This window comes from Anomaloglossus baeobatrachus, chromosome 1, assembly GCF_048569485.1.
Source record: "Anomaloglossus baeobatrachus isolate aAnoBae1 chromosome 1, aAnoBae1.hap1, whole genome shotgun sequence".
Taxonomy (NCBI): Eukaryota; Metazoa; Chordata; class Amphibia; order Anura; family Aromobatidae; genus Anomaloglossus; species Anomaloglossus baeobatrachus.
Genome location: NC_134353.1, coordinates 538,268,399 through 538,291,414, shown reverse-complemented (window position 1 = coordinate 538,291,414; position 23,016 = coordinate 538,268,399). Strand labels below are relative to the sequence as shown.

Here is a 23,016-nt window from a genome sequence, read left to right as displayed (position 1 = left end):
ATTGACCTTCATCTTTTTCATATATATTCATGCATACTCACTATTGTTTCCCCATCATCATGTTTTAAAATGTCTCTTGTCATTAATATAGCATTCATGTATCATTTAGTCCTTTCTTTACAATCTAATCATGAATTTATTTTTTTTGTAGATTTATCTATCGTTTTTATAGTCCTTCATGTGAATATCTCCATTTGGGTTACACTTTTTTTTTGTAATTGATATGAAGTAGGAGGAGCTTGTACATAATATCATGACGGTAATTGTTAGCATTTTACAGTTTACAATGAATGCTGCCAATGTGCTAATGTTGGCTGTAGATGTGTGTATTTTTTATGGTTTTCTAATGTGTCCATAAATAATAATTGTCCAGTAAAAAATATAAATCAAGTTGGCAACTTTGGGTATGACTAAGTGTCATTATGAGTATGATGAGGTCACAATGTGTGTGAATTCACTCTTCATTATAGACCCATAAGTGACATTCTAACTGCACCCTGATAGACAGTATGGCATCTGAAGTAGACCGTCCATCTTATCTGCTCGACAGAACCAACTTCAAAGCTTCTTTGGAAGTGTTTCAAAATGTAGTGAGATCAATTATTGCCCAAAATAAACTGAATAACTGTGAAAAGGCCAATACACAAGAAGGTATGTTCTTTAAGGGAGTGTCTCTAATTAGTAAAAAGAGCTTCTCTTCTCTGTGGACTGTGGTGTTAGTGCAAGTCATTCCCATTTAAGTGAATGAGAAGCTACACCAAAGTTTAAGACCGGTGTCACACTTGCGAGTGCCTCGCGTGTATCTCGCGCGAGTCTCGCGTTTCAACACCCATCACGGACTCATATTCAGCTCACAGGAGCGGGTTGGTTGCATGCATCTTTATGCAGCTGAGACACTCCTGTGAGGAGAGTGTGAGTACGTGACGGGTGATGCAACGTGAGACTCACGCGAGATACACGCGAGGCACTCGCAAGTGTGACACCAGGCTAAGAACAAGTATAGCACTGTTTGGAAAAAAAAAGACTCCCGAAAAGGCTTTCTAATAGACTCTTCAAGCACACAGTAACAAATCCATAGGGCTCCACTCACTCAATGCATTCTGATGGCGCCCATTCACTAAAGTGTCCCTTTGGCGTCTATCCACCCTTTTTTAATACAGAGGCTTCTTGCAAATAAAATGTATACCATGTACAGTAAAATATTTCTTTTTTTTTTAACATGGGGGCCAATAAGCAATGTATGAAACTACATGCCTACGGGTCAGAGCCTTCCATCAAAGATATATGACAGGAAATTCTGACGGCGCATAGCTCCAATGAGAGGCTAAAATGCAAAGCAAACAAATCCCTTTTTGCGTTTTTATTTTTTTAGTAGTTTTATCACAAAACTTCAAGAAAATCCTGATGCCAGCAAAGTCTATGAGAATCCTGAAGTAAAGTGCACATGTTGAGTTTTTTTCATGCCAGATTTGGTGCAGAAAATAATCTACAACATGTCCATCCTTTCTACATTTTTGCCTGTGTTTTTCAACAATTAAAGCAATGAAAACGCATCAAAACAGCTGCAAAAATGCACATTTTTGAGCTGCATTTTTCCTGCCAAGAGATCCAGAAATGGTGCAAAAATGTTTGCAGCCAAATACTCAACGCTCGCACATAGCCTCACATTAGTTTTGAGGGAGGTATTGAAGGTCTGAAATTTGTATTTGGTTAACAGTTCTCACAAGACCCTATGAAGTTTGTTCTAGTCACCCTGCTCTGATTGGCACAAAACATAACAAATAAGAAAATCATACACTGTTTCACATACAGTTTGCAAATGTATCAGGTATGTTCCTGACAACTGCAGCCTCAACAAAATTCTTGACCACAAATTTATGAGATGTATAAATTGTCAAGCAGTAAGGGGCAGCACAGTGGCACAATGGTTAGAACTGTTGCCTGCAGCACTGCAGTCTTAGTTCAAGTCCTACCAAAGACAATATACCAATGATATCTGTATGCTTTGCATGTGATTCTTCTGGGTACTATGGATTCCTCTTAAGGCCACATCACACTAAGCAACATCGCTGCTAAGGAACAACTTTTGTGACGTAACAGCGATGTTGCTAGCGATGTTGCTGTGTGTGACATCCAGCCACAACCTGGCCCCTGCTGTGAGGTCGCTGGTTGTTGCTGAATGTCCTGGGCCATTTTTTAGTTGTTGCTCTCCTGCTGTGAAGCACACATCGCTGTGTGTGACAGCGACAGAGCAACAACTAAATGTGCAGGCAGCAGGAGCCGGCTTCTGCGGACGCTGGTAACCACGGTAAATATCGGGTAACCAAGAAGCCCTTACCTTGGTTACCCAATATTTACCTTCGTTACCAGCGTCCGCCGCTATCACGCTCTCAGTGCCGGTTCCCTGCTCTCTGCACACGTAGCCACAGTACACATTGGGTAATTAACCCGATGTGTACTGTGGTTAGGAGTGCAGGGAACAGGGAGCCGGCACTGGCAGTATGAGAGCGGCGGACGCTGGTAACGAAGGTAAATATCGGGTAACCAAGGTAAGGGCTTCTTGGTTACCGGATGTTTACTGTGGTTACCAGCGTCCGCAGAAGCCGTCTCCTGCTGCCTACACACGTAGCAGAGTACACATCGGGTAATTAACTCGATGTGTACTGTGGCTAGGTGTGCAGGGAGCCAGCGCTAACCGGTGCGTCCTGGTAACCAAGGTAAATATCGGGTTGGTTACCCGATATTTACCTTAGCTACCAAGCGCAGCATCGCTTCCACGCGGCACTGCTGGCTGGGGGCTGGTCACTGGTTGCTGGTGAGATCTGCCTGTGTGACAGCTCACCAGCAACCCGTGTAACGACGCTCCAGCAATCCTTGCCAGGTCAGGTTGCTGGTGGGATAGCTGGAGCGTCACTTAGTTTAACATCTCACCAGCGACTTCCTAGCAACTTATCAGCGATCCCTATCAGGTTGTATCGTTGTTGGGATCGCTGGTAAGTTGTTTAGTGTGACTGGGCCTTTACACTCCAAAGACATACTAATAGGGAATTTAGATTATAATATCTTTAACTCCTTCCAAGCATGACATATTAGTACAAATGGACGTACCAGTATGTCATGGCAATTGTGCGGGTACTGTTCCTCACCACAGAGTTTGGCTTAACCCCTTAATGACCGTGGGCTGCAACGGTACGTCCTAAGTCATATAGTTGCAATCACTGGCGGCTGCTGCGCACACATGTCAGCTGATTTGAACAGCTGACATGTGTGGCTCACAGGCACGGGTGGATCTACGATCCACTCTTGCCTGTTAACCCCTTAAATTGTACTGTCAAAATATGACAGAGCGATTTAAATCCTCACAACGTTAAACCTTCACTCACCCAGCCCCATCAGCGGTGAAGTGACGTGATCACTGTGAGCCGCTGGTTGCCATAGTAGCACGGGGTCATGTGATGACTCCTGTAGCTCACATGACTCACTTCCTGTTTCACCTGGGTGAGTGCTGCTTGTAACAAGAGGTATTTCTGGTGATCACAGGTGTGTACCTATGATCAAAAGAAATTATTAGCCGACAGATTGCTGATCCTTATTATCCCCTTATTATCCTAGGGAGATTAGTAAAATAAAAAAAAAAAAGAGAGAAGAAAAAGTTTTAAAAAATTAAGTAAAAATAAAAAAACCCCTAAAAGTTCAAATCATCCTCGATTTACACCATTGAAAACGAAAGGGTTAATAAAATAAAAAAATATACACACATTTGGTATCGCGAGTTCAGAAATGCCTGATCTATCAAAATATAAAATCAGTTAATCTGATCAGTAAACAGTTTAGCAGCAAAAAAAATCCAAACGCAAAATTACGTTTTTTTGGTCTCCGCAAAATGCAATAACAGGCGATCAAAACGTAGTATCTGCGCAAAAATGGTACGGTTAAAATGTCAGCTCGAGATGCAAAAAATAAGCCATCACTGAGCCATAGATTCCAAAAAATGGGAACAATACAGGTTGCAGAAAATGGTGGAAAAAGTGCGCCACTTTTTTTGGCCAAACTTGTGAATTTTTTTAACCCCTTAGATAAAAATATAGCTATAAATGTTTGGTGTCTATAAACTCATACCGACCTGAGGCATCAAACTCACACATCAGTTTTACCTTGTAGTGAACATGATGAATGAAATATCCCAAAAACAATCATGCAATCGCACTTTTTCTTTTGCAATTTTGCCGCACTTGGAACTTTTTTGCTGCTTTCCAGTAAACTGTATGTATGTAAAACGTATGGTTTCATTTAAAAGTAAAACTTGACCCACAAAAAACAAGCCCTTATATGGCTCCTGGATTTTTAATTATAATGCAAGTGATTTAGAAGGCTAGGCGAGGGAGTGGGCACCCCTGTGACGTAATCGCAGACTGCATGCCGATGGTTGTCATGGCAACCTGAGGTCAAATGATGGCTTCTGGGTATTCCAGCCAGAAGCCTGATCTAAAAGGCTTTCTTTCAGTGTAACACAGACAGGTGTAATGTATTGTACTACTTGTGTATTGTAATGCATTGTACCAGTAGTCAGAGTAACAAAAGCTAAAGTCCAGTGTAACAAAAAGTAAAAAGAAAACTGTACAAATGTAAGAAAATAAATAAACTAAAGAACGAAAAAAATATCCTGCCAATAAATATATACAGTATGTTTATGTAAAAAACAAAAATAAGCAAAAAGTGCACATATTTGGTAACTGCATCAAGAATTAAGTAACCTATAAAACTGTCACACTATCTAACCACTACATAACCTTGTCCTGCAAAAACAAGAGCCAACAGAGCTCTCTCATCAAAAAAATAAAAAAGCTAAAGTTGTCAGAATAAAGCTGTGCAAAAACATTTTTTTTCTAACAAATTCAGCTCATTCCGCAAAAAACAATCCCTTACATGACTGTCAGCAGAAAAATGAAAATAAAAAAACAAAAAACCTATAGCCTTCAAAATATCGTGATGCAAAAAAATCTTTGTTTTGTAATAAAGCATTTTTAGTGTGATAGTTATGTAACCTAAAAAAACTATATTAATCTGGTATCACTTATACTGTAAGGTGAACAGCACAAAATGTTTTTTTCCAAATCTTGAACTGCTGTTGATAAATTAATTCTGCCTTCCAAAGGTTGCACCAATGCTCATCAACTTACATTTATTTGTATGCACAAAAGTGCGGTCAAGCACAGTGTTCTACACCTTTGAAAAGATTATGGCTGTGCGCGCACGTACATGCTGAAATTTCTGCAGCGATTTGGCAGTGCATGTGTACCACCCCGCGCTCAACCGCAGCCAAGCCGCTCGGGTCCGGGCTTGTTTGGTGGGTGGCTTGAGCGCCTCCGGACCCGGGGGTCAGTTGCTCTGCAAGGGGTTGCTGGTGATCTCGATGGGGGTGGTTAGGTAGGTGTACGGCCGGAGCCGTGTTTGAGTTCGTGACGCCACCCACGGGATGTGGTGAAGGTGCAGACACCACCGCTGCAGTTACGGGGGCACCCGGGGGAGATGGTCATGCAGCAAGATGTTAACCCCTCCATGGGCTGGGATGGTGGCCCCGGGACCCGCTTGGGGAGAGTAGTGGTTGGGCGGTGAAGGGCAGTGCGCGGCCGGATGATACTGTTGTACTCACGATTATTGACACACACAAGTCTCTGGTAAACAAAGTTGATGGTGGTCGGTGCCCGCAGCCGGCTGAGTCTTGTCCCCCACCCGGGTTGGTGGTCTTGGCCTTTCTCCTGCACCTTGTTATGTTTGTGTAGACTGCCTGTGCCTCAGTAACAGGAGTCCGCTCCCCGGCTGTGTATGTGTTGGTGGAGTCCGTTTGCCCGCAGGCGCTGGCCCGTGGGATCTCTCTGCCTGTGTGGTGGCTTTCTATCCCCCTTGGTGGGCTTTTGCCTTCTGTCGGGACTTGGGATGGGAAAGGACCTAAGGTCCAGACCTCAATCAGTAAATTCCACATGGTCCAGGGGTTTCTGGGCCTTGTTCTGGGTCTGAGTACCCTCCTAGTGCTCCGGTTTCCAGTCGGTTCCCCGGTTCGGTACCGGTGGGTCACTACCCTGTCCCGGTCCCTTACGGTTCCACCTGGCCGTCTTCCTGGCTCCTGCAGGCCAGGTCACCGCCTGCCTCCTAGCCAAGGTGTGCGGGCTGCGACCCTCACACCTGTCAGTTTTTCCCGCTGCAGACCTGTCACCACCGGCCTGCTGCACTCTACTCCTCTCAACTTGACTCTGTCTCTAATCTCACTGTTTCTCCTGCCTCAGGCTCTCTGGACTCCTCGGTGGGCATGGCCAACCGCCTGGCTCTGCCCCCTGGTGTGTCCATCAAGCTCAGAGGGAGGTGACTAGGTTTTAATGTGGTTGGCTGCTGTTACCTTTTTAGGGGGACGGTGTTATGTGGGGCCTATCTGTGACTACCTGGCTAGTCCAGGGAGTCACACTTGTGCGCTGCAAATCGCTGCAGGAACACTGCTTAATGGATGTGTAAGGGCCCAGATGTTCCCTGCTATCCACCCCCACACAATATCCACAGCTGATGGACAGTCCACAGACACGGTCTTGGGGATAACAGTTGCTTTAATATAGCAGGAACAAAGCAAATCAATACGGAATATATGTTTCACAGTCTCTCGTGGGTAGGCCACGGCAAATACAGCTTGGAGTTGAATGCTGAAGTGCAATTAGGGTACTGGAGCTTTAAGTGCACGATTTGTTTCAGAATTAATACTGGTATGCTTTAGGTTCAGAGTCTCTTGAGTATAGAGGGTAGATATGATAAGATTGTATAGACCTGGAGTCCTGGGGTTAATTTCACTGCTAGTTCAGACACGTGCAGTACTTGTAAGCAAATGAAGACAGTTGCCCAGCGTGCTACGGGGAGCGGACGGCTGGTGAGTGGACAATGGCATGAAAGCCACTAATATTGCAGTGGGGCGGGAGACCCTCAAACTTCCCCAATCTGCGTGCAGTAGGGTCAGGTATATAGTCAGTATGCCCTACTGTCTGAAGAGATGCACAATGTCAGGATAGGAAGCCTTCAGCATATTGGCTGTAAAAATCAGGAAATGATGAAATTCTAGGCCTCGGGCCTAGGAGGAGTCTTGTGGTGAAGAGATTCTCCACATAATGTCTTCCCTCAGAGGAGACTCAGCCAGAACCAGCTCATTCCAGTTGTTTCTAGACAGAGGCTGGAGAATAGCTCCACCTATTGAGCCATGTGACCAAGAACTAGCCAATAGGATAACACCCAATGAACACTTCAGATTCTTACAGTTTTCACCAGTAGATGGTGCTAGAACACAACAAATGAAAAATGCTTTACTTATAACATATAGCATAATATTACATATAAGTAAATGTACTTAAAGAAACAGACACAATCTGGACCGGGCCACTACATACTCCCCCTCTGAAGGTGAGCCGTCCTCGGCGATTGTGCGAGTGGAGGACTGCTAAGAAAGGAAGGAAATATATATTTAAGGCAGAGTAACAATAAGGCAATGAACAAATGCAAAACATGAATGTGGTAGTGCCAATATGAGATAGAGTTTCTTTCCGCAATATACTATCGTCCATATGAAAGGCTCTGGAAAGGCACTTTAGTGGTCCAGTCTATAAGTCCATGGCTGTATACAGAAAATTGTGCAAATAATAAACAAGGTGCTTGGTATTACTTAGGTGCAGAGGTTTAAACATTACTAAACTGACCATCCAGCTAAATAAATAAACACAAGGTTATATACTCATGGAAAAGGATATGACCTTTTAGTCTCTGTAGCGGGCTGGAAGTGTTCCTTTTGTGCTTCGCTCTGAACGCCTCAACACTTGATCTTCCTCTTGAGCAGGAAAGATATTGTTTGCTGGCTCAGGTGAAGTTGGCAGAGGAGCAGCAACTGGAGCAGGAACCGAGACGGGGACATATTGATAGCATGGAAGGATAAATTGAGTGTTGTAGAGGGACTCTTCCACAGTAGGTTGTCTTTCTGGTGCTTCCATTGCAGGAATTGGTGTGTAGACCGGCAAGACTTGTGGAGGAGGTGATGACATCACCAGTAGATCCTCTTTGGTGCATAGCTTCATGCGGTTCCTGTGCACTGTCTGTGGGGCCATTCCGGGTTTATTCACTTCATAGACATCTGACTCAGGATATGGGATAGCTGTAACTGTGTATGGCTCTGTTTCCCAGAGTGAGTTGAGTTTTCCTGTACGGTGGTACATCTTTAGCCATACCTTGTCTCCAACTTGAAGTGGGTAAGCATTAGCTCTTTGATTGTAGCTCTCTTCTTGTTGACGGTGAGCTTCACCCATGCGGTAATCAACAATCTGTTGGGCTTTGTGTATTCTTTGCTGATGCTCTGAGACCCAATCAGTTTTTGGCAGGGAATTGATCACGTCAGGGACTTGGATTCCAAGAGAACGATCTTTTGGGAGCTGACCTTGTCTCCCAAACATCAGATAATATGGCGAGTAGCCTGTAGAACAGTGGACAGTATTGTTGTAGATTTCCACTAACTCGTCAAGCAATTGAGGCCATTCAGCTTGTTTGGTAACAGATGCTGTTCGCAGCATATTGATGAAGGTCTCGTTGACTTTCTCACAAAGGCCATTCCCTTGGGGATGATAGACGGTTGTTCTCAGCTTTTTGCACTCATGGAATTGGCAGAGTTCTTGAAATAATTGTGACTCAAAGGCAGATCCACGATCTGTGAGGACTGCTTCAGGGCAACCGTAATATCTCACATATTCACGGTAGAAGGTGATAGCTGTAGTCCGAGCTGTAAGGTCTTTTACTGGCACAACAGCAACCCACTTAGTATAGTGATCCACCATGGTTAAGGCATACGTGTAGCCTGAACGAGTTTGTGCTAGCTTCACATGATCAAGAGCGACTAGCTCGTTTGGTTTCTGAGAATGGATTGGATGAAGAGGAGCTCTGGCATCTTTCTTACCGACTTTGGTGAGGTTGCAAGCTGGACATTCACTACACCAATTTTCTATGTCTGACCGCATCCCAATCCAATAGAAGCGTTGGCGTATGGTGGCTTCAGTTTTGTGCACGCCAAAGTGCCCAGACTGGTCGTGGTAGGCATCAAGAACAATTCTGGCATCTCGCCGTGGGATTAGAATCTGATTTAGCCTTTCACCTGAAACCGGGTCTAAGGTATTGCGCAGGATCAAGCCCTTTTGAATGAAGAGTCTTTTGCGCTGTCTCCAGAGACGATTAAGCTCAACATCAGGACATCTTCTGCGTCGTCTGAAAGGTATTCTCCCAGTAGTCAGGTAATCATAGATCTCACCTAGGACACGAGACTCATTTTGAAGAGTTTTCCATCTCGATGGATCTTGGAATAGGTCATGTTTCTGTGGAGAAACATCATCAGTTTGTGTAGCAGCAACAGCATTTTGTGTAGCAAACCTTTGATAGAAGGGAGGCATCTCAACATCTTCCCACAGATCTTCCTCAGGAGGCTCTTCTCCTTCGGGCAAACGGGATAACATATCAGCATTGATGTTGATCTTGCCACTGCGATACTTAATATCAAAGCAGAAATTCGCTAATCTTGAAGCCCATCTCTGTTCAAGAGCACCTAGCCGTGCAGTATTGAGATGAGCGAGAGGATTATTGTCCGTGTAAACGGTGAAGGGTGTAGCAGCGAGGTAATCTTTGAACTTCTCTGTGACTGCCCACACAAGAGCTAGCAGCTCTAACTTGAACGAACTGTAATTGCTATCGTTTTTCTCTGCACCTCTCAAGCTTCGGCTGGCATATGCAATTACTCTCTCTTTGTCACCCTGGACTTGTGATAGTACCGCTCCGAGGCCTTGGTGGCTGGCATCCGTGTAGACACGGAAAGGATGATGGTAGTCAGGGTACGCCAGAATTGGAGGTGAAGTCAATAGACTTTTCAACATCTGAAAGGCAGTTTCTTGTCGCTCAGACCAATTAATTGGAAGTCTTCTGTCGTAGTTTTCTCTAGGGCAACCTCGTAGGAGCTCTGTAAGGGGTTCTGCTATTTGCGCAAAATGAGGTATGAAGCGGCGGTAGTATCCCGCAAAACCTAGGAAACTTCTGATTTCTTTGACGGTTCTTGGGGTGTTCCAGTTGTTCACAGCTGAGATCTTTTCAGGGTCAGGCTGGATACCTTCAGCACTTACAACATGACCCAGGTAGTTGACTTTCGGCTTGAGCAGATGACACTTTGACGGTTTTAGTTTCAGGCCATGTTCAATAAGTACCTGGAATACTTCTGCAAGGTGACATAGGTGGTCTTCATAAGTGCGAGAGTATATGACAACATCATCAAGATATAACAGAACGCTCTGGAAGTTGAGGTGACCAAGACATCTTTCCATGAGTCACTGAAATGTAGCAGGGGCGTTGCATAACCCAAACGGCATACCGTTAAACTCAAAGAGTCCCATTGGGGTGGTGAAAGCTGTCTTCTCTCTATCCTCAGGAGCCATGGGTACTTGCCAGTAACCGCTGGTTAAATCAAGAGTGGAGAAGTATGCAGCTGAGCCAAGAGCGGTGATGGATTCTTCAATCTGAGGAAGAGGATAGGCATCTTTGTGTGTAACATTATTCAACTCTCGGTAGTCGACACAAAATCTGATGTTACCATCCTTTTTCTTCACCAGGACGATGGGTGCAGCCCATGGGCTTTGACTTTCTCGGGTGACTTCAGAATCTTTCATCTCTTTTAACAGCTTCTTTACTTGTTGATAGTTAGCAGGAGGTACTGGACGATGTCTTTCTTTGATAGGAGGATGATCACCTGTGTTGATCTTGTGCTAGATCAGAGTAGTCTTGTCGAAGTCAAGGGGGTGTTTGCTGAAAGCTTGGCTGTGTCACTTAGCAAGTTTAGTTACACCATTGATGTATTCGATAGGAGTGTTAGCATCTCCAACATTAAGTTCATTCCACCAGAAGGTAGTGGGTGTATTAGAGCCTTTGGGAGTGGCTTTTAATGACTTTTGATGAGCAAGTGTCTCTTCATCTATGATGTCTTCTGGATCAAGACTATACAGTTGAGCAACTGAATTAAACTTGTATAGCTCGATAGGAATATCACTTAGGTTGACTAGCCGTACTGGTACTCTACCGTTTGAGACGGTGACCATACTTCTGGCAGCTTTTACCAGGGGCTGTCCTTCAATCTGGATGGAGTCAAGAAGAGCTACATAGTCCTCATTGTCAATTCCTGGTCGAGCTCGACACCAGACTAGAGTCTCGCTGTTGGCTGAGAGGGTAACTGGTAGTGCGTCGGTGATTCGAACATGGCAGATCTCACCTTTACTGTAGGCAAACTTCTGTTGGGCGCAGAGCACTTTGATAGTCCACTGAACAGCTTGCCTGTAAGGGGAAGAAGCAGAAGGGAGAGAAGCATGCAAGGCAGCGAGCAATTCAGTAAACACATGGCGAATGACATTCATGCCTAACACTACTGCTGTTGTATCTCCCTCAGCCTCAGTAACAATTACACCTTGACCTGGTAACTTGGATCACCAATTTGGATTGTGGGTTCCCAGTAGCCTAGCTGGGAAATAGGTTGACCATTACTCACAATTAAGTCTAACTTTGCTTTACCCACTGGATTCAGGAGATCAAAGTCCCAATTCTTTTCAAAGGCTCGTCGCTCAATTGTGGTGACTTGTGAACCAGTGTCCACTAAAGCTTCTAGAGGTACACCATCGATCTATATGGTTATATACGGGCATTTGGAGATGAACTGGGAAATCCATTGTGATTGTCCCTTTGGGCCCTTGTATTCACCTCCCGAGGGATGGCCCTTGGCGTGGCGCTCACAATAAGTACAGTACACACAATCACCAGATGGAGGCCTTCCAGGAGGGGGCCTATCAGGACTTGACCTACTAGAATGTGGCTCTTGGGACAATGTCCGATTTACAGATGATTCACATGATGCAGGGGGTTGGCCTTTTAGCTCCTTTAAGGCTTGGCATACGGATTCAAGGACTTGGACAAGTGCATCCGTGGTAGGAGGTGCATGAATGAGAGTAGGGGCTTGCACAGACTGTGTGGCCTGCATAGGGGAAACAGGTGAAAGAGGAGATACAGTAGAAGTTCCAGCAGCAAGGTCTGAGGAACGAGGCGCAAGAGCATAGCTGGTACAAGGTGAGTCAGTACCCACTACTCGCAGGGCTAGAGCTTTAAAGTCTAAGAAAGTCATGTTTGGATTTTGTGCTGCTAGCATGTGGAGTTGACTTTGTACTAGCCTGGAGTCTACACCTTCTATGAATCTGTCGGTGATTATGTTTTCTGCAGCAGCAGGATCTATAGTGTTTATTTGCTGTAAGGCCCTGTATGCAGACTGAAGGGCTAGTGCGTAGTCCCTAAGAGTCTCACCTGGTCCCTGACGTCTGTTGTAAAATTTGAGACGAACCTCGGTGGGTGATTGGCGCTCAAATTCTTTTCTCAGGCGGGTAAGGATCTGTTCTACATTGGTTTTGTCAGTAGATGGCCAGGAACGGACTTCCTCAGCAGCTGGTCCATCAAGCTGTCCCAGGAGTAGTTGTACCTGCTGATGGGGAGAGAGTGAGAAAAGCTCAAGAGTATGCATCATCTTTTCTTTGAACCCAGCAAGTGTATGAGGATCTCCTCTGTAGCTTGGGAGACTAGAGGTTCCAATGAAGAATGGCATGCCGGTAGCCATGACAGGGGCTGGAACTGGGTTGGCGGCATTAGCCCGTTCCAGTGGAGCACTAGCTGATGAGGATGATGATACAGAGTTAACAGACTCGGCCTGGCCATTATGAAGAGGTTCAGACATTTTGGTGATGATGCAAGTACTGTCTCTTTAAGAATAATGATGACACTGTAGCTTTAAGGGATGCACTGTTATGCACCAACACAGTCTCTGAGATGGAAGGCTCCACCTCTTGAAAATAGCACTGCGGTGAATGAGGATTTGCACTTATTTGAGTAACTTAAAAGGCAGCAGAGTAAAAGAGCTGGTGCAGGTGCTGTTAACCCCAGCATGAAACAGGAAACAGTCTTTGGCAGTATTCACTGGCAAGATAGAGGTTAATGAGCAATGCTGAGACTTGTAGTGCAGTAAGAGAAGATAGGCACAGAGGAATGATCCTGTTCGTGACGCCAAATTCGACCTTTGTAAGGGCCCAGATGTTCCCTACTATCCACCCCCACACAGTATCCACAGCTGATGGACAGTCCACAGACACAGTCTTGGGGATAACAGTTGCTTTAATATAGCAGGAACAAAGCAAATCAATACGGAATATATGTTTCACAGTCTCTCGTGGGTAGGCCACGGCAAATACAGCTTGGAGTTGAATGCTGAAGTGCAATTAGGGTACTGGAGCTTTAAGTGCACGATTTGTTTCAGAATTAATACTGGTATGCTTTAGGTTCAGAGTCTCTTGAGTTTAGAGGGTAGATATGATAAGATTGTACAGACCTGGAGTCCTGGGGTTAATTTCACTGCTAGTTCAGACAAGTGCAGTACTTGTAAGCAAATGAAGACAGTTGCCCAGCGTGCTACGGGGAGCGGACAGCTGGTGCGTGGACAATGGCATGAAAGCCACTAATATTGCAGTGGGACGGGAGACCCTCAAACTTCCCCAATCTGCGTGCAGTAGGGTCTGGTATATAGTCAGTATGCCCTACTGTCTGAAGAGATGCACAATGTCAGGATAGGAAGCCTTCAGCATATTGGCTGTAAAAATCAGGAAATTATGAAATTCTAAGCCTCGGGCCTAGGAGGAGTCTTGTGGTGAAGAGATTCTCCACATAATGTCTTCCCTCAGAGGAGACTCAGCCAGCACCAGAACATTCCAGTTGTTTCTAGACAGAGGCTGGAGAATAGCTCTATCTATTGAACCATGTGACCAAGAACTAGCCAATAGGATAACACCCAATGCACACTTCAGATTCTTACAGTTTTCACCAGTAGATGGTGCTAGAACACAACAAATGAAAAATGCTTTACTTATAACATATAGCATAATATTACATATAAGTAAATATACTTAAAGAAACAGACACAATCTGGACCGGGCCCCTACAGATGCAGTGTGTCTGCAGAATAAATGCCGGATTCATGCTCTACGAATGCTGCCTCTCCCATAGACAGAGTGGGAGCTGCATACAAAGCACACGAAAGAAGTGACATGCTGCATTTTTAAATGCAGAGATTTTGTCAAATTTTTGACTCTCAAATTGCTGCGTTCAAAAAAGGATTGCGCGCACGGATTATGCACAATCTTCATAGATTGTGCTGGGGACGCAGGATGCATGCATTTACGCTGCAGTGCTAAACGCAGCGTAAATACATGAAATTACGCTACGTCCGAACATAGCCTAACACTATTAAACAGAGGCCAAATGGAGTCTAGAGTAACACTGCTGCCTCATTAGTGAATAGATCTATCAGAGGATTCATCTGAATCACGTATTTCAGAGATGTAGATGGAAACCGCAATGTATTTGGTCACCGTAGAGCACAGGATAAATGTGAACTGATCAAAAAATATTCTCTACCCCAAAATGCCACCAATAGCATTCAACTCATCCCACCAAAAAACAAGTCCCCACTCAGGTTCACCATCTGTTAAGGGAAATATAGGGGGCTTCCACGTTACTGGTAGCACAAAGGTCCTATGAAAAATGCCATTAGTCCACTCCAAAAAAAAGTCCAGCAAAATCTACACTCTCAGATACAAATGCCCATCTACCTTCTGAGCACCACAATGTGTCTAAACAACAGTTAACGTCCACATGATTGGCATTACTTTAGCAAGGGCAGTGAACTTAATTTATTGGGTCAGTGTCTCCAGAAGCATAGACTGAGCACAATATCCAGGGCATTGCAATGTATTAGGCACTACAAAGGCAAAGTTGCAATTTTTTATTCTGCAACATTCACTGCGTTTGACTCCATGTGTGTTTTCCAGAGGCAAAATCATCACTGCACACATAGATGAATTCCCAGAGGTGTGTCATTTCCATTTTGGAGTGATATGAGAGGGTTTCTGCTGTTCTGGTCCTGCAAATGTGAAGCCCCACAGGTGTTGTGTCGGTGCATTACCTTCAGGGACTCCACGTAGCTGGATCTTGTCACTGGTAGGAGATCTTCTTCTTGTCGTGACGCCACTCTCAGTATTGCGGCCAGTAGGGACCGCCACTGCAGGTTGAGGGACGCCTGGGGCTGATGGTGAGTGCAGTTAGTTGGAATAGCCTCCTGAGAGTGAGGCAAGCCCCAGGGCCCTGTGTAGGTGCGTAGAACCACAAGGCGCAGAATAACTCCACACAGGCAGAATGTCTTTCAGGGTTTTTACTCACTTCAGGTGGCAGGGTGAGTAACCCGGGCGTAGCTGGGATGAACCAGGCGGGAACCAGGTATCCTTCAGGCTGACTTCTGATGGTGACTACCAACTCGCCTTCCTTAGCCCTTGGTGGTTTGGGGTGACCCCGACTTTTAGTCCCTATGGGGGTCACCCAGGGAAGTCGCTGAAGCCTCACTCCCCTTCGTTTGCCGTTTGCTTGTGGCCTGGACCAGCTCACTCCAGCTGCTTGCCTCCTGTGAGCTATGGGCCCTAACTGTGGCTACGTGGCTGCGGCTTTTGTGGTGTTGTGGTGTGGGCTTTGAGGGCCCCACACCGGCAGGTTTAGCAAGGAAAGGTGGATCTATCCCCGCTCCGGGATCTGCCGCCCGTTTGGGCCTGGTTCTCCCTAGCAGTCTCCTTACTTCCCACTCTGTGCTCTCTCTCTAGCTGGAGATGGGTTTCGGGTAGCACTCCTAGGTGACCGTTCTCCCCCGTCGGTAGCCACTGCGCGGACGCTGTCAGACTACAGCAGCCCAGGGGAAGGGGTCAGCTCTCCTCGGAGCTCCCTGGACTCTGCACTGAACCGGCTCACTGCTCCTCCTCTCCTGTTCTTGCCTACGCCACCTAGCAACCAGGCTCTCTTACCACACCCCTTGAGAGGAGATGGAGGCTTTTGGCCCCCTCCACTATTCCAGTGGAGGTGAAGGCTTTTCCCCCTCCTGGGATCCCCAGGGGTCCTCTCATAGGTACATGTGTGAGACCTGATCACTATGCGCCTGTGTAGTCACACCTCGGTCAGCCTTCTGGATTGCCTGTATTGTACTGTCCCCAGCATGGGTGCAGTACTCAGTGGTGCCTGACCAGGTCAGGGGCGCCACATTCCCCCTTAGTTATCACCAGCACGTCCTCGGGCTGCAAGACAACATTTTAAAATGCATAAAACATTAAAACATGTAAAACATTTTTAAAAGCACCAGGTACCATACATCACCACCCTCCACCCACAAGTCCGTTAACCCACCCAAAACCCTCTCACGTTGGCCGCGCCTTCAGCCACTTCTGGCAGGATGTAGAGGCGGCTTTCATGGTCTGGTGGTCTTCAGGGTATACCTGGCCTGGTGGATCCGCGCCTTCAGCCTCTTCTGGCAGGATGTAGAGGCGGCCTCCACAGTTGGTGCTGACCAGGTACCCTCTTTGTGGTGGAGAGCCAGGCCCCATAAACAGGCACGCTCTCTGGTTGCAGGTAAGCCAAGGCCCTATATACGGACGTGCTCCCTGGTTGCAGACGAGCCAAGCCCCTAAACAGGCTGACTCTGGTGGTGGTGGTGCCCTCTGGTGTAACTATTTACACTGCGAGAGTTTGTGGCTATAGCCAGTTCATAGCCTTAAGGTTCATTTCTCACATCAGTTTATGTGGGCACATCTCTTAAACTTGTAAAACGTTGCAAAACAAACTTTTTAAACTGGTAACTTGCTTTACTTGAACTTATGCAGACTCCTCTTCACCAGGGCTTGGGCCTGTAGGGCTGCGGCACCTGCTGCTTTCTTGACCTCTTTCTTCATCTGTGGTTGTTTCTTTTTCTTTATCGCTGTCTTTCCTTTCTTCTTTAGGACATGGTGCTACATCTAACGCGTACCAGCCTCTTTCTCCTTGATGCATGGTAAATTGTACGGAGTCTCCTGTACGCAGGTTCCTTCCAGGATGTCCTCTGGGCAAATTAGCTCTGACGTCTCTCCTATTGACAAAAATGCCCTCTTTCATACCTGATGCCACTATAAAGCCGTATCCGCTCTTCAAGTTAAAGTCTTCCACAATTCCTCTACAAAGGGGTCCTCTGACCTGTGCTTTGGCTCTTCTCAGGAACCGTTTTTCTTCTAGGTCTCGGGCCGTGACTTCTCTCTGCTCTGGGGATGGCGGTGCAGGGAAAGACTGGGTTCTGCTACGGCGCCGTGTCTTGCGGACTGGATTCTGCGAGGTACAGCTTACCAGCTCCCAGGTGAGGCTTTTGGGTAAATCTTCTTCCGCAGACGGTGTTAGGTCTTCCTCATCCCAGCGAGAATATGGCAACATCTCCGGCTCTGGGCATGGATCCACTGCTGGTGGCTCCTGAGTCAGCTCCTCAGCTTCCAGGCCTCCCCTCCCCCTTAGTTCTTCTGAGCACTCCGGTGGTGGCAGTGCTGGGGATGGACTTTCTTCAGCAGGCCCAGGCGGGGGATTCTTTGGCGTGGTTGCTGCAGGGGTTGCCGGAATCCTCTTGGGGGTGTGCGGAGGGAGCATGTACTGATCCACCATCTCCTGTGGGAACTTGGCCTCCATGTCAGCCTTCAGCTGCCAGTATGCAGGGTCCTCCCCCAGCGTGGGCTTCCTAGCAGGGACCTCCTTGGACTGGGGAGCAGTGTCTGCTCTGGCCTTACAGGCCGGGGAAAATGGTGATGCAATCTTATCTTGGCGGGCCGCGCCCGGCATGGCGGCGGCCTGGTCTTGGCGGGCCGCGCCCTGTATGGCGGCGGCCTGGATCGGCGTCGCAGCTGCGATGGGGTCTTTGCAGGCTGGGCTGGGCGTCGCTGCCTCGATCGGAGCTTGGCGGGCCGCACCTGACGGGGCTGCGGCCTGGTTCAGCACCTCACTTGCGGCGCGGACGAGCGTTGCTGCTGCGGTGGGGTCTCGGCGGGCCGGGCCTAGCAAGGCGGCGGCCTGGGTCAGCGTCACACCTGCGGCGTGGATGAGGGTCGCGGTGGCTGCCGGTTCTCTGCCGGCCGGACTGGGCGTTGCTGCAGGGACCGGGTCTTGGTGGGCCGAGCAGGGCATCGCTGCGGCGGCCGGGGCTTGGCGGGCCGCACCTGGCGTGGTTGCGGCCTGGCTCAGCGTCGCCGCGCCGGGCGCCTCTTCAGGGACCGCGGGCGTGGCAGCAGGGGTCGGGGCACTCGCGCTGGCAGGGGCATCACTGGACTCACCCATCGGTGGCAGCATCGGGGTCTGAGTCGTCACCGCCCGGTCTGGCACTCGGCGCGCGGCTCTCCCCTCATAGGCCTGAACCGCCGCGGTCATCCACAGAAACTCCGTCCTTCCCTCTCTAATCAGCCTTCCGACCCTGGCTTCCAGTTGATCGCAGAACTCGGCGAGCTCCCGACACCACCAGGCAGCGGAGCCTGGCTCTGGGTCTCTGCATTCAGACGCCATTTTCTCTAACAACAAGCTGCTGGCTTCTTCTCCGTTCCGCCGTCTCTGGACGCTTCCGCTCTCTTCACAAGCGAGGTCAGAACTCTGCAGGGGATCTCTGGGTAGCCACACCTCTTCGTGGGCGGTAACTTCTCCCAGCGCGGGCTGCTGTTGTTTTTCAGCGCGCTTTTCATGGTGGCAATATGGCGGCGCTTCCAATTTTTCAAGCGGACCGCCCAGGCACATGGTCACCTGTCTGAACAGGTCTAGTCCTTATCCTGTTCGTGACGCCAGATGTGAAGCCCCACAGGTGTTGTGTCGGTGCATTACCTTCAGGGACTCCACGTAGCTGGATCTTGTCACTGGTAGGAGATCTTCTTCTTGTCGTGACGCCACTCTCAGTATTGCGGCCAGTAGGGACCGCCACTGCAGGTTGAGGGACGCCTGGGGCTGATGGTGAGTGCAGTTAGTTGGAATAGCCTCCTGAGAGTGAGGCAAGCCCCAGGGCCCTGTGTAGGTGCGTAGAACCACAAGGCGCAGAATAACTCCACACAGGCAGAATGTCTTTCAGGGTTTTTACTCACTTCAGGTGGCAGGGTGAGTAACCCGGGCGTAGCTGGGATGAACCAGGCGGGAACCAGGTATCCTTCAGGCTGACTTCTGATGGTGACTACCAACTCGCCTTCCTTAGCCCTTGGTGGTTTGGGGTGACCCCGACTTTTAGTCCCTATGGGGGTCACCCAGGGAAGTTGCTGAAGCCTCACTCCCCTTCGTTTGCCGTTTGCTTGTGGCCTGGACCAGCTCACTCCAGCTGCTTGCCTCCTGTGAGCTATGGGCCCTAACTGTGGCTACGTGGCTGCGGCTTTTGTGGTGTTGTGGTGTGGGCTTTGAGGGCCCCACACCGGCAGGTTTAGCAAGGAAAGGTGGATCTATCCCCGCTCCGGGATCTGCCGCCCGTTTGGGCCTGGTTCTCCCTAGCAGTCTCCTTACTTCCCACTCTGTGCTCTCTCTCTAGCTGGAGATGGGTTTCGGGTAGCACTCCTAGGTGACCGTTCTCCCCCGTCGGTAGCCACTGCGCGGACGCTGTCAGACTACAGCAGCCCAGGGGAAGGGGTCAGCTCTCCTCGGAGCTCCCTGGACTCTGCACTGAACCGGCTCACTGCTCCTCCTCTCCTGTTCTTGCCTACGCCACCTAGCAACCAGGCTCTCTTACCACACCCCTTGAGAGGAGATGGAGGCTTTTGGCCCCCTCCACTATTCCAGTGGAGGTGAAGGCTTTTCCCCCTCCTGGGATCCCCAGGGGTCCTCTCATAGGTACATGTGTGAGACCTGATCACTATGCGCCTGTGTAGTCACACCTCGGTCAGCCTTCTGGATTGCCTGTATTGTACTGTCCCCAGCATGGGTGCAGTACTCAGTGGTGCCTGACCAGGTCAGGGGCGCCACACAAACATAGTCCGAAAAAAGTGGTCCAAAAGTCAAATCGCGCTTCTTCTCTCCCAAGCCCTTCAACATGACCAAACAAAATTTTACAGTAACTTGTAGGGTATTGCCACATTCTGTAGAAATTGTGGAACACATTATAGGGCATTTTTTGCCTATTTCTACTTCTGAAAATTGGAAATCTGGGGTTAAGATAACTTCTTAGTGGTAAACATTTTATTTTTTTTTCATTGCCCAATAGTATAAAACTTTGTGACACACCTGTGGTGTCAATATGCTCACTGCACTCTTAGATGAATTAATTTAGGGGTGCAGTTTACAAAATGGGGTCATTTGTGGGGGATTTCTTCTGTTTTGGCATATCAGGGGAGTTACCAATGTGGAATTGAACCCGCAAACCATTTCAGCAAAAACTACACTCTCCAATGTTGTGCTCCTTGACTTTTGAGCTTTGCACTTTGCCTCAAAAGTAGTTTTCGATCATATATGAGGGATTGATGAAGTCAAGAGAAATTGCACAATTAATTATGTGGTACATTATTTTCTTTTTAACCCTTATAATAATTTTAAATTTGGGGCTAAAACAACACTTCACTGTACAATGGTATAAAAGTCTGTGGCACATCTGTGGTGTCAATATGCTCACTGCACCTCTAGAGTAATTCATTGAGGGGTGTAGTTTGCAAAATGGGGTCACTTATTGGGGTCTGCTTTTCTGGTACCTTAGGGGCTCTGCCAATGTGACATGGCACCCCCAAACTATTTCAGCAAACTCTGAAACCCAATATGGTCTCCTTCCCTTCTGAGCTTTGCATTGTGCCTCCAAAGTAAATTTTGATCAACGTTTTGACAACATTGACAAACTCAAGAGAAATTGTGTTACAAATTTTACTCTCCATTTTCTCCCATTACCCTTTTTGAAAATTAAAAACTTGGGACCAGAGCACCATTTTAGTGGAAAAAAAAGTGTTTTTTTATTTTCACAACCCAATATGTCAGGTACTCTTCAAATGTAACATGGCATCCACAATCTATTCCAGTCAAAATTCTGCTCCAAAATTCAAGTAGCACTCCTTCCCTTCCATGTTCTCAAGAAGTAGTTTATCACCACAAATGGGCTATCATTGTGCTTAGAAGAAATTGCACAACCAATTGTGGGGTTTAGTTTATGTATATGCTCTTGTGAAAATGAAAAATTTGAGGCTCATAAAACAACATTCTTGTGGAGAAAATTAAACATTTTCACAGTCCAATGTTAACAATTCTATGAATCACCCATGGGTCCACAATGCTCACTGCACTCCTAGGTGAATAATTTGTGGGATGTAGTTTCCAAAATGGGGTCACTTGTGGCAAATTTCTACTGTTTTGTTATGTTAGCGGCTCTTCAAATACATCATGGCATCCACAATTTATACCAGTCAAAATGGTACTCCAAAATTCAGTTAGTGTTCCTTACCTTCTAAACCCTGCCATTCACCCAAACAGTAGTTTTCCACCACATATGGAGTATCGGTGTACTCAAGAAAAATTATATCAGGAATTGTGTGGTACATTTTCTCCTTCTACGCCAGTAAAAATTAAATATTTGGCGCTAAATTAACATTTTTTTGTGGAAAAAAATATAATTTTTAATTTTCAGACCCCAATGTTATAAAGTTCTGTGAAGCAACCGTGGGTACTAGATGCTCACAATACCCAGAAATGAATTATATGAGCTATGTAGTTTCTAAAATGGGGTTACTTGTGTGGGGTTTCTGCTGTTTTTACATATCAGGTGTCCGCAATCTATTTTAGCCAAAATCGTGCTCCAGAATTCAAATTACGCTTCTTCCCTTCCAAGCCCTGCCGTGTCCCAAACCAGTGGTTCCTGACCACATTTGGGGTATTATTGTAGTCAGGAGGAATTGCCCAACAAATATTTTTTCCTGCTACTCTTGTGAAAATAAAAAATTTGGGGCCAAACCAATATTTTTGGGGCCAAACCAATGGTATTTTCTTTTTCACATCCCAGTGTTATGAAAAGTACCTATGGGTTCAAGGTGGTCACCACACACCTTGTTGAATTCCTTGAGGGGAGTAGTTTCCAAAATTGTGTCAAACTATGATTAAAGTCTGATCTGAAAGATAGGTCAGTTTTTCTTGTACGTGACAAAATTGCATCTCTGAATGAGCTCTTAACCTCATATTAACAAAATCATGAGGCATAACATTACAAAGATGATAGATATTTCCTTTCCTGCATTCATGTTTATGTTGTACATCGTTAAGTTCCTTTTTATGTACTTTTCCTAGAAAACATCAACTATAGTCAGTTCTATAATATTGTTACAAGACTTTTTGGACATAGCCTGAAAACTCCAGAGATCAAAGATTTTTACAGGAGGATTACTAATCATCCAGATGCCCCAATTGACTGGACTGAGGTGCGTAAATACATTTCTCTATTGTGAAAAATGCTATATTAACATATCTTTAAGTAGGACAATGTGTAGACAGTTCCCTGCAATTTGGGGGAGGCACAATAAATATAATGTATATAATATTATAGCCTCTATTCCCTGATGAAGCCAGTTGTGGCGAAACATGTTGGTGAGGCTGAGAATTGAACAATTTTAATATGCAGAAGTAGGGCTAGTACTTATTAATTGAAATAGGGTGCCTTTAGAATCTGTATAATCCATGGCTATGTAGGATGAATCACCCTTCTGAATACTTTTTACAGATATGATTGGTAGCACCCTTGCTTCTTGTGGTTTTAGTGTGGGTTATATATGATTAAATAGACAGATTAAAAGCTATGTTTTAATATAAGTCTTTAGTTAGGCTACCTCTTTGTTGCCTTAGGCAAATAATATTTATGAATTAACCCTACGCTGACTAGGTAATACAGCTGGGGTAATTTGTGTCCTTAGAGCAATGACCGCCCGCTGTGAGCTGCAGGCAGAGATTGAGCCAGCTGTGTGATCAGTGGTGATGTCATTCATGTGATTTGTGGTCACAGGCAGGTGGAGGTCCGTGGGAACCTCCAACTGTGACCGCAAATAGCGGCTGCAGCCAGGTACAGCATATCCGCCTCCCATTCAA

The 23,016-nt window shown here is 46.7% G+C and overlaps 1 protein-coding gene across 1 annotated transcript in view; it reads left to right on the top strand.

Annotated features, from left to right (window-relative positions):
* Positions 1–509: 509 nt before the first annotated feature.
* The window catches only part of WDR64 (WD repeat domain 64), a 202,158-nt gene continuing 179,651 nt past the window's right edge, over positions 510–23,016 (top strand). Inside the window, exons 1-2 of the mRNA XM_075350352.1 lie at positions 510–651; positions 22,225–22,355. Of these exons, the coding sequence (XP_075206467.1) occupies positions 510–651; positions 22,225–22,355 (273 nt within the window). The remainder of the gene's footprint in view (positions 652–22,224; positions 22,356–23,016) is intronic.